Below are 12,004 nucleotides of genomic sequence, written 5' to 3' on the forward strand. Positions count from 1 at the left end.
GAATATTATGAGTGATAATGGTTCCTTACGTGAATAGAAGCAGTTATAACTTTTCAAAACATATGTACATTTTTTGTTTTTTTTAATCCTTACTGAGACCTCTTCAAGAAGAACTAGTCTTTAATGAATGAGAATAATAATGTTAATAGTAATAACTAACACAAACTCGATTTTTACTATGCCTAACCTATTCTAGGATCTTTGTGTTTAATCCTCACAAAAATCTTGGTATCATTACTGTTCCCATTTATAGATGAGGAAAGCGGAGGCACCTGACATATAACAGTTTCTGCAGAGGTGTAAAATTATAAAGAAATAATTCAATAAATCTATCACGTGTTCATTTCTGCATTTTAAGTATTAAACAGTCCAGTTTTTTTATCCTTCATTCTTTCCATTATCTTACTCTCTCTAGGTCAGCATTCAACAAATTATTTGGGGGCCCCAAAACACTTACCTCACCAAAGAATACTATTTTTCAGCCACAGACCACTCTGAGATATTGAGTCGAGTCTTATCATTATGTTAGAGTTAGGGTTGACGAATTCCTAGGTAGTGTACACGGTTTCACCCTGCCCCCCTTCCAGTTGTCTTTGTAGGGATTTCTGGTTAAGGTTTGTAGCAACTTCCTGGTCAGGCTTCCTCTTCCTGCTCCCACCAAGAAGTGCGCTTCCCACCGTGAGCACCGAGCCTTCGGTTTTACTACAAGAAAGAAGACACAGAAGAGGAGGGAGTACAGGGGGTGGAGGCTCTTCATCAGAGTCATTTTCTTTCCTGTAAAAATTGCCTTTAACTAGTCAACTTGTAAAAATCACCTCCAAACTGCTGCCTCTGAGTTACTGGTGACTCAGCACACGTTGCCTTTCTTCCTCCTCACCCAGTGGGTTACATCATCATCTATGATTAATTTGAAATCAGTTCAGTGAATTATTCTGTCATTTAACAGACTTTTCCTGAAACATGCTATGTGATGGCATTATGCTAGGTGCTGTGAGAAAGAGATTTTTTTCTTGCCTTAGTTTTCCTGTTTATGGCATGTGGCTCTCTAGTGAGGGATAAATATAGTGTAACCATTTTACAGTATTCAAAAGCAGAAATAACATTATAACAATTCTAGGATTATAGGATTGACACAGGTTTATATACAAATATGGAGGTGGACCGCCTAACTGTCCAGGCGCCTGTGAATTAGCTGACCTTCGCAGGCTCTTGGGTGTACGTAGAGTATGGGTTATGATAAACAGCCTCTGAGGCGTCCACGTTAAGTCGGGCTTTAGTATTTTAGCTGCCCAGAGGGTGATGTGTTTTGCTTCCTGTCCTTTCCAGGCATACCCAGAGTATCTCATCACCTACCAGATCATGAAGCCGGAAGCTCCTTCACAGACCGCGGCAGCCGCAGAGCAGAAGACCTAGTGAATGCCCACTGGTAAAGGCCAGATTGGATTTCAACCTGGGACTGGATGACAGTGGATTGTTCTCAACAAAATCAATATTCTATAAATCCCTGACAGCCTAGAAATAAGCTGTTTGTCTTTTATAAAGCATTGCGATAGTGATGAATATAGTATGAGTAACTGATACATACTCAACTGCTACTGTTCCCTTTGAGGAAATGTTTACAGGGGCGGCCTTTTAACATATCTCAGGCTCATTTTCATTGTAGTCATCCATTGCTAAGACAGGATTGCTTCAATCTAGACTTGGAAAAAAAGAAAACATAACCAGTACTCTCCCAAATGTTCACAATTCACACACTACATTTGCTTTGCTATATATGGCACGTGTATATAGTAGATATACACATATGACAGGTTCATTTTTAGTTTTTTCTGAACATTCATCATTCACTTTTTGTTGCTATCGTTGTTGTTGTTACTTTGAAAATGAGCCGAGCCTTCTTGAGGATATTTTGCACAAAGTCACACTGACTAAAATCACTAGTGATGTAACCCAAGCTTCTGGCTGAGCAAGGCTTAGTTTCTACTTTTTTTTTTTTTCCACTGATTTATTTTGTATCTGTACTTCTTATCAACGTAAACTGAGATGGAAAGGAAAAACACCACGTTTCAGCTTCCTTTTATTGATTGGCCAGTCTTACAAGGGAAAGGCACAAACATCAACCTGATTTAGGAGCTCCCAAGTTCAGAGCAGTCGAAGCCAATGAGAGCCACTCGCACTTTCCAACTCAGGCCTGCCTCCGAGGTGTTCAGGACGGTGCTGGAGGGCCAGGAAGAGCCCAGCCAGCGAGAGGCTTGAGCGATGCCGTTGTGACGTTCAGAGGGGAGACCGCCAGCGAGGCCTGTGAATCCCGGAGAAGCAGCATTACGACGCGTGCGGGGCCTGTGGTGCGATAATAGGACCGCAGGAAAGGACAGCGAGGACTCCTCACAGGAAACACGACTTCTCTTCACTTCACCCGCACCACCTGCACCGCCAGAATTGTCGCCTCCGGAACTAGCTGCCTGATTTCCAAATGCAGTGGAATTATTGTGCTTCATTAGAGTCACAAAACAATTACTTTATTGTTTCTCTAGTTTAGAAAGCTGGGATTCAAATCCGGTTTAGTCACTAGATAGGCACAGATGCAAGAACTTTTTTGTTTACTCCAGATTTGGGGTTTATTTTGAGTGAGGTGCTTCTGATAGTTTATGTAGGTCCCTGCACTAAATTTTTGAACAATTTTCTCAAACTTCTTAGTAGACAAGGAGAACAAAAATGGAAACCAAAGCTCCTTCAGTTATTTTTTAAATGAAAGTGGAGAAATAACCATACTGTTCCTTCCTGAAGTCACTACTTTGTTTCGCTTTTTTTCTCAACATTTGTCAAGTGCACATTGTTACTTGTAAAAGATTATCCATTACAGTTCTCACGCTTGACCTTTTCACCTTAACTGAATATTGAATTAAGTGCATTAACTTACTTACTTTGACATGCTGTGCGTCTACTCAGCTTCGAAGCAAAAGTAATATAAATGTGATGAAAAAAAGGAAAAGCAGTGTGATGCAAACTTGCCATTTCAACTTAAAGTCCTGAAAACTAACTTGCTTGTTTGTTTTTTAATACAGGCTGATTAAGCTGTGACCTCATTTAATCTCCTGAGGAAAAATAAAATGGTTACATGCAAAGATTCTAGAATAGGCTCTTAAAATATACATTTTGCTTTCCTTTTGGCTTGAGTCCAATGCTAGAACTAGACATCGGGAACTAGTTTTGAGTTTTATAGCTGAATCTTGCATGGGTCCTCAAAATTAAATCAAGAATTAGCCTCAGTTGTTGCTTCTATTGAAGTTTTAGTGACCCAAGCTGGGTGTTTGTGTCTTGGCTACTTGTTTAATAGCACTAGAATTCCACATGAAGCTCTCAAGTTTGATATCCATTGAGGGCTTTTTTCCTCCCTTCCTTCTTTTTTGCTGTGTGTAACAGTGGGTTGAAGGAATTGGCATCTGTGTAGTTTTCAGTAGCTGTGAAAGTGTATATTACTTGCCTCCCCAATTAGATATAGTTTAAAATGGTAAACACAGCTGTGATTTTTAGTTAAGTAAAAGGGTTAATATGGTATAGATCCCGAAATCTTTATAGCTTCATTAAAAAGATAAGCCACTACCCGACTGTGGTTATATGTTATTTCCATCATACTAACTAGATTAACGGATGTGCCAGTTTTAAACTTCAGCCTTACACTTGAGAAGTTAAACTGTGGTTCAGTATTTAAACTGCCCATGTTACGTATCTGATGTTCTGTGTGCCAAGTGAAGGTACTGTGTGTAAGGAGGACATTTGCTGTGCTTCTTGTCTCGTAATGATTCAAGTATATAGTAGTTCTTGAAAGAATGTGTACATATTATTCATCTGCTGAAGAGAATGAGTTCATTGATGTCTCACAGGAGCCAAATACATTTTTTCAAAACTTGAAAACCAAAGGTCATCATGAGTGCATTCAAGTTAGCAAAAGTTGATTGCGTTTGGAATTTCCACCCATAGCAGTGTGAAAAACCCTTTGGAACTCAAAAGCATGGCTTTAAGTTAGGCTAAAATGCACTTAATTTCTTGTATACACGCTGTATAGAAACACTAGCAAGTGAGGACTTCCAGTGTGGCCTCCCCTGAGTGGCCCCTCTGTTTCCCAAACCATACAGAAGAGAGAATCCAGACGCCTCCACCGGTTCCACCACAGGTCTGACATCAAAGGGCTTCTAGACCTGATGGCCCAGTTTGCTAGCTATTGGCATCAGTTAAGTGCTCTGGACTGGACACTTTCTCCTTGTACTTGGCCTCCTTCCCTTTTCCCCAGATTGCTAGTCTGGAATTATAAGTAGCTCCAGCAATTACCTTTGACCCCTCTCATTTTCCTCCTTTCTCCATCTTGAGTCTTGCATATGGCGACCGTACCTCTGTATCCACTTCGCAACTGGAACTGGGTATTAAGCCTCACGTGCTCTGCTCAGAAGATTCTGCCACTTTGTCAACAAATGACAGCATGGAACCCAGAGTTTTAATTCTATGCAAAATAATAGCAGTACAACCAGGATTCTTCCTTACCTTTTTCTTCTTGGAATTTGGAATCTCTAGCTTTTCGGTAACATAAGTAGAATAAACAATATTAGGATGTTTTCGTGAAATGGCACCCTTGTGCTCGTTTGAACTTGATGTTAGTGGCTACAGTAATTTCCCTTTGCTCTCAAAATAGCAAAGTGCATTGATATATGCAGAGAAATGCCTGAATGTGGCAAATAAAGTAATATAGATGAATATTCTATTATTATAGCCTTTATACAAAAAAAATAAAATTTTGGTGTGTGCTGGAAGACAGCATTAGAATACAATGAGTTGCCTACGTTTTTCTCTATTTCAGTAAGTCTCCCAACTGCACAGAGGTTCTTGGCCACTGCTCACCCTCCCTTTTTTTTTGTTTTAACATCTTTATTGGAGTATAATTGCTTTACAATGTTGTGTTAGTTTCTGCTTTATAACAAAGTGAATCAGCTGTACGTATGCATATATCCCCATATCCCCTTCCTCTTGCGTGTCCCTCCCACCCTCCCTATCCCACCCCTCTAGGTGGTCACAAAGCACCGAGCTGATCTCCCTGTGCTATGTGTCTGCTTCCCACTAGCTATCCATTTTGCATTTGGTAGTGTATATATGTCCATGCTACTCTCTCACTTCGTCCCAGCTTGCCCTCCCTTTTAAAACGTGTGCACCTTCTGGATTTCTGTAATTGCTTTCAAACAGAGATGGTATGTACTTTTAAGCACCTTTCCCCCAGTGTGTCCAGATCCCATTTGTATGATAATCTGTGATAAACAGCCTTTTTTCTGTGTTTTCTGTTGGGCAGTTATCTTGCATAGAGCTATAGATTTTAGTCATTCAGGCAACACTTAAAACTGGCATAAAGATAGGGTTTCATGTGTCAGAAATTTACTTAAAGACTGAAGTTAAACTTCTTTGTTGTCAAATCAGTGACAGAGAAATGAAAAGACAGTGATTGTGAAGATAATATTTGCGCTTTGGCTGGACACGTCTAGCATATGAAAAGGAAATGCTTTTTTTTTTTTAAAACCACCCTAAAAAGTGAGGCTTCTTCAGATACTTTGTGAGTTCTGAAATTAATTCTTTCTTCTTAAGAAAGCCTTAACTATGGCAGAAACTTTTTAACCTTTTATATCCTAATAAATACAGAGTTGTAATTCCGTTTCTCAGTGTGTGAAAGGTGTCAGCGAGTTGGGTGTATCTCCATGTATCTCACACCTGGTAAGCATACTTAATGAGAGTCTGCTTCATAAGTAATGCTCCTTTACGTGCAAAGGAGCTGAGAGAATTGATCCATCCCAATTTCTCTACATCTGAACTTCCTCAGCTACCAAATCTTCTGGTTTAGAGAAATGCTAGAAAGATTTTGAAACCCATTAAGTTTTGTGCATGTGGGGATTAGCAGCAACTCATAAAGTGATACCATGTAGAATCTGAGTGTTGCACAAGCTGATTTGTAATCATTTTAAAATATAAACCACGGTGATAAGTGGAAAGCAGTAGGAAACTAAAGATTTTATATACTCTCTAAGACCAAACGTGCTCACGATGTGACCAGTTTTAAACATCTGCCAGAGGGTTGTGCCTCCTTTGAAATAACATTCACACAGTAGAGATGATTGCATTTTGACTCTTCATTCTTTCGTGTTTTCTTTTGTGATTTACACTTTCACATCTCTACACGCAGCCCACCACCCATCTTTTCAAACAGATTTCTCATGCTCTAGAATGCAGAGTGTTTGGTTATTTTCCATCTGTCTACCCTTTTTTGCAGGCAGCCCTTGAAGCCCCTTGTTGATTCCTAGCATTTGCAGAGAAATGTAGTTAAACCCTGGTAGGGGGGTGTCCCTCCCACACTCCCAGGCCCCTCCCAAGGTTCAGGATGAAAAGCTAGAGGACACAACAGTAAAAATTAGAAAAGAACCAAAATCTTTAAGGCTAATAGCCTAGACCTAGAAGATGACCTTGACTATATAACCATTGTATTCATTACACAGAATATTTAAACTCTTCATGTGTATAGAATACCTGCCTCTGCTTCCACTGTGTCAAGCTCACCCTGTCTACGTGGTAGTAGTATTTGTCTGATACCTACAAACTAAAAAGGTACTTTTATCAACAAGGTTTCTCAAACACATTACAAAACCAGATTTGAGGAAATCTAGAGTGTTTCCTGGCAACAGCATTTGGAGTAGTAACTGTATTTTCTCATTGTGATGTTGGTCTGTGTACGTAACCAATGTAGTGACTCTTTGGTTCATCATTGGTGTTGTTTTCATTTGTAGTCTCTGTGTGACCCACCAGTGGCAGGGGGTTCCAATCCCCTTTCCTTTCCTTTTTGCATTTGTCTTTTTGTAGAATTGCCAGACAAAATACAAGACACCCAGTTAAATTTGAATTTCAAATAAACAAATAATTGTCTCGCTTAAGTATGGTTCATGCATTATTTGGCATATATTTACTGTAAAAAAAAAAAAGTATTCATTATTTATCTGAAATTGAAACTTAACTGAACATCCTAGGGTTTTTTGCTTTGTTTTGTTTTGTTTTACTGAATCTGGCAACCCTATCAATTTGGCTGTGGAAAATCGCTTTCAGCATGTAAATTCTTCTAGATTTCACCATCTTTCACGTGGAATGGCACCTTTTTTCCCTCACCCTCTACTTTCCAAAAGAGGGCATCAAGGAACTCAACCTGCCTGCATGGTGGGTTTCTATTTAAGACATCTTTATGATTATATTTAACCAGTAATTGTGCTTTGGCTAAATGTCTAACTTACAGTACTTGTAATTGTTTAATATTCAATAAAAACATTTTTAAAGTATACTGTATGTGGGTAGCAGTTAGCTCTGAAGCGTTTTCATTTGCCTGTTTGTTCCTTTCAACCTGACCAACCTTAAGGCAACTGACCTAAAACTGTTGGAAAATACGAATAACAGCTCCCTCTCATCTTCCTAGTGAGACCTGTGTGAAGGGCCTTATCCTCACCTCTGAGCCCACGTGGGAGTCACTGAAATACAGCACTAGCAGGAGAAGCACAGCTGCCTTTTAGAAATATCTCCGCAGCGAATCACACCGACTCCCAGGGCAGCCTGAGGGGCCGCAAACTCCTGTCACTGCCCCCCTCCTCCTGTCATACTGGGAGAGGGGGCGGGGAGTGGACTACCTGCCTCTTGTGGTGATACTGCCTTGGTTGTTGGGACTCAGGTTAGAGACAGCACACCCTGTTAACAACACTTGTAAACCTGTATCATTGGGCACGGTTCACTTTCCTATTACTTTATAATCATAAGGCAGTACAGCAGGCCGCCAAGCTGAAGGAGCACCTGGCACTATATTGGGAAGAATAAGAGGTCATCTGTTCCCACTGTTGGGACCTGGCTGCCAGATTTGCTGCTTGGCATCTACTCTGAAGACCTGGACGTAGAACGAGCAGAAGCGGAAGGGGGTGGTGTGTGCCTTCACTTGACCAATCCCCACCTGTCCTGTAGGGCTAGTAAAATGTCTTTATGTAAGATAATGTGTAGGTGACATGTTCATTTTGTTAGTACGATTCTTGGCATACTTTACGTAGCCAAGGACTGATTTGAAAAGTAAGTCTGTTCATCTCCACTTCCATAATTCTGCTTACAAATCAGGAGTACGTGATACAAAGCATAAGATAAATTAGGTGCTTGGGATTAACAGATACACACTATTATATATAAAACAGATAAATAAGGACCTACTGTATAGCACAGGGAGCTATATTCAATATCTTGTAATAACCTATAATGGAAAAGAATCTGAAAAAGAATATATATATATATATATATATCTGAATCACTTTGCTGAAACTAACACAACATTGTGAATTAACTATATTTCACTTTTCTTTATAATGGTTTAAAGAAAAAAAAAAGATAACCATGGATGCAAATCTGCGGCTGTATGAAGAGGCTGGAGTCGTCAAGAAGCCGTGGCAGCCGTGGACCACTAAGTTGCTTCACAACTCCCAGGAAATTCTATGGGGACTCTGGGTCTCTACTTTTCTATCTACCAAGTAGGAATACTTTCTGCCAAATAGTTATTTAATAGGAATATTTGGAAGATACACAAGATAACACAAGTCAAGTGCTCTTGGGGTCCTAGGAGAAAACAAGTTTAACAATGAGAAGTTTAGGCGACCAGATAGTCTGTTAGTGCAACAAGTTTGCTGAAAGACCGTATAGGATGAAGACACCACCTCTGCCCTCAGGCTGCCTCAGTTCATGGCCTGGCTCTGCCACTTACTCACCATGTGACCTCGGGAAGCTCCTTATCCTCCCGGTGCCTCAGTCCCCCCATCTTCAAAATGAGTCTCCTCCTACTACTAGTTCAGGGAGTTGCCGTGAGAATTAAATAGTGTTTTCTGCTGGATTGGAACCCAGGTACTACAGAGTAGACCTGGACCTCCAAGACACACAGTGAGCAGCTGCTGATGTAGGCTGTGGTTAACTAGTTCTCCAAAGGGCAGGTTGTTAAGAACAGACTGCTCTGGTGTATTTCAAAATGGCTCCTTTCTCTCTCCCACTGCCCAAAGCACAAGGAGATTTTTCTCCAATATTTACTATTTGAGCTCCTGGAAATAAATCTCACAAAACTGTAGTGGCCCCCGATGACTGTGTCCCCCTGGAGTTTTGAACTTAAGAGTTGTCCGCATTCAGCCTCCAGCAATTCATCAATTGCAGTTCTTGTTTTCCTTCCCGGTACTGGTTCCCAGAGCAGTTTCTGCTCATGAGTCTCTGCTCCAGTAAATTGTTATTCTCTGTATTCGCCTGTCAAATTCTCCAATCCCGTGGACAGCAGTTTCCCCTGTGTCCTTACCACTCTTACGTATCCTAGAAAAGTGGATTTTTCAGTCTGGTTTTTGACGCTTTGTTAGGAGTAGCACCTTCCAAGCTCCTTACATCAGAACTGGAACCCCCAGACCACAATGACTTTTTAAAATATAACACTAAAGGCATGATCTATGACAGAAGGAAACTGATAAGCTAAATTTTTATTAAAATTAAAAACTTCTGTTCTGCAAAACATACTGGGTAGAAAATGAGAAGATAAGCCACAGACTGGGAGAAAATATTTGCAAAAGATACAGCATTGCTATCCAAACTATACAAAGAACTTGTAAAACTCAATATTAAGAAAATGAACAACCTGAGTAAAAAATAGGCCAAAGACCTGAACAGACACCTCACCAGAGAAGATAAACAGATGACGAATAAGCATATGAAAAGCTGCTTAACATCATGTGGCATTAGGTAAATGCAAATTTTAAAAATGACGTACCATTACACACCTATTAGAATGGCCTAAATTTGCAACACTGATGACACCAAATGCTGCTGAGGATGTGGAGCAACAGGAACTCTCCTCCATTGCCGGTGGGCACACAAGATGCTACAGTCACTTTCGAAGACAGTTTGGCCGTTTCTTACAAAACTAAACATACTCTTACCATATGTTTCAGTGAAAGCGCTCTTTGATATTTACTCAAAGGTGTGGAAAACTTATGTCCGTAACCGAAACCTGCACACAGATGTTTATGGCGGCTTAATTCACAATTGCCAAACCTTGAAAGCAACCAAATGCCCTCCAGTAGGTGAATGGATAAATAAACTGTGGCATATCCAGACAGTGGAATATTTATTCATCGCTAAAAAGAAATGAGCTATCAAGCCATGAGAAGACATGAAGGAAACTTGAAAGTTAAGTGAAAGAAGCCAATCTGAAAAGGCTACAGCCTGTATGATTCTAACTGTATGACATTCTGGAAGAGGCAAAACTATGGAGACAATTAGAAAAGTGGTTGCCAGGGGTTAGGAAGGGAGAGATATGAGTAGGTGGAGCTCAGAGGATTTTCGGAGCAGTGAAAATACCTTTGTGCTACTGTAATAGTGAATACATGTCATTAGACAGTTATCAAAACCAACAGAATGTACAACACCAAGAGTGAACCCTAATGTAAACTGTGGACTTTGAGTGATCGTGATGTGTCCGCAGTTCTAGATCCATCAGTTCTAACAAATGGACCGCTCTGGTGGAGGATACTGGTTAAGTGGGAGGCTGTACACGTGTGGGGCAGGCGTGTATGAGAAGTCTCTGAACTTTCTGCTCAATTCCGCTATGAAACCAAAATTGCTCTAAAAAATTTAAGTCCATTTTATAGAGACAGAGAGAGAGAGAGAGAAGGATAGAAACATGTACAAGCAAAGTGTATACATACATACTTTCTCTTTTTGTTGAGAGAGGAGACATAGAGATGCACATGAAGAAATAAATATTAAATAAATAAAAATAGTTAATTAATTTTGACCTAATTCCTCCTTTGACTTCAAGGAGGTGAATAGTGTAAACATATATTAAAGAAACCTGGTATTTTTAATTAGTTTAAAACTGGGGCGAGGGACTTTCCTGGTGATGCAGTGGTTAAGAATTCGCCTGCCAATGCAGGGGACACGGGTTCGAGCCCTGGTCCGGGAAGATCCCACATGCCGCGGAGCAACTAAGCCCGTGCGCCACAATTACTGAGCCTGAGCTCTAGAGCCCGTGAGCCACAACTACTGAGCCCACGTGCCACAACTACTGACGCCCGCGCACCTAGAGCCTGTGCTCCGCAACAAGAGGAGCCACCGCAAATGAGAAGCCCGTGCACCGCAACTAAGACCCAACACAGCCAAAAATAAATAAATAAAGAACAAATAAATATATAACTGGGGAGGACAGAGGGAAAAAGCAAATATTCTCTATGTTTCCTCAACTTTGAGCTCAGAACCCGATTTTGTAGACCAGTGCTCCAAAGTTCAGACCCTGGAGAAGCGTGAGGAAAAGAGAACAGTTAGCCGGACAAGTCTTCTCCCAGGCACTCACTCAATGTATGACACTGAAATAGAACTGATGTTCCCTTGCTTGGCACTGGGGACCAAGCTACAAGGTGAGCAGCTGTGTTCTCTATCTAAATATTCTTTAAAATAAGACAGGAGAGTGTTTACAAAAAGAATTGAAAGCATGGACTCAAAAAGATATATATGTTTTAAACTATTGTAAGCAATAGTCAAAAGACAGATGACAAACTGGGGGAAATACTTGCAATTCAGACTATAGACAAGGGGGCTAATCTCTTTCATAGAGAAAGAGTTCCTGAAAATCTGTAAGATAAAACAAACAAATCAGGTAAAAGTTATGAACACACGGTTCCTAGAAAAAATACAAATGGTTCTTGAATATGTAAAAATTGTGCAATCTCATAATAAAAGAAATGTAAGTTAAAATAATAAGTTAACACAAGTTACCTCTCAGATTGACAAAACTCAGGAATTTTTATAACAAAGTGGTGGTGAGTGTTTGGGTAAAGAAGCAGTGGGTGGGGGAGAAGTTACATAAATATAAACACACTATACTTTCATGTGCTTACTTGTAAATGATTCGCCCAGAATATCTTCTGGGTGAGTGTGT

General features: G+C 40.2%; 1 protein-coding gene across 1 annotated transcript in view; it reads left to right on the top strand.

The window, feature by feature from the left end:
- The window catches only part of TNKS (tankyrase), a 181,763-nt gene extending 174,408 nt beyond the window's left edge, over positions 1-7,355 (top strand). Inside the window, exon 27 of the mRNA XM_059909207.1 lies at positions 1,327-7,355. Within this exon, the coding sequence (XP_059765190.1) occupies positions 1,327-1,413 (87 nt within the window). The 3' untranslated portion in view covers positions 1,414-7,355. The remainder of the gene's footprint in view (positions 1-1,326) is intronic.
- The last annotated feature ends 4,649 nt before the right edge of the window (positions 7,356-12,004 follow it).

This window comes from Balaenoptera ricei, chromosome 21 (genome assembly GCF_028023285.1).
Source record: "Balaenoptera ricei isolate mBalRic1 chromosome 21, mBalRic1.hap2, whole genome shotgun sequence".
Lineage (NCBI taxonomy): Eukaryota > Metazoa > Chordata > Mammalia > Artiodactyla > Balaenopteridae > Balaenoptera > Balaenoptera ricei.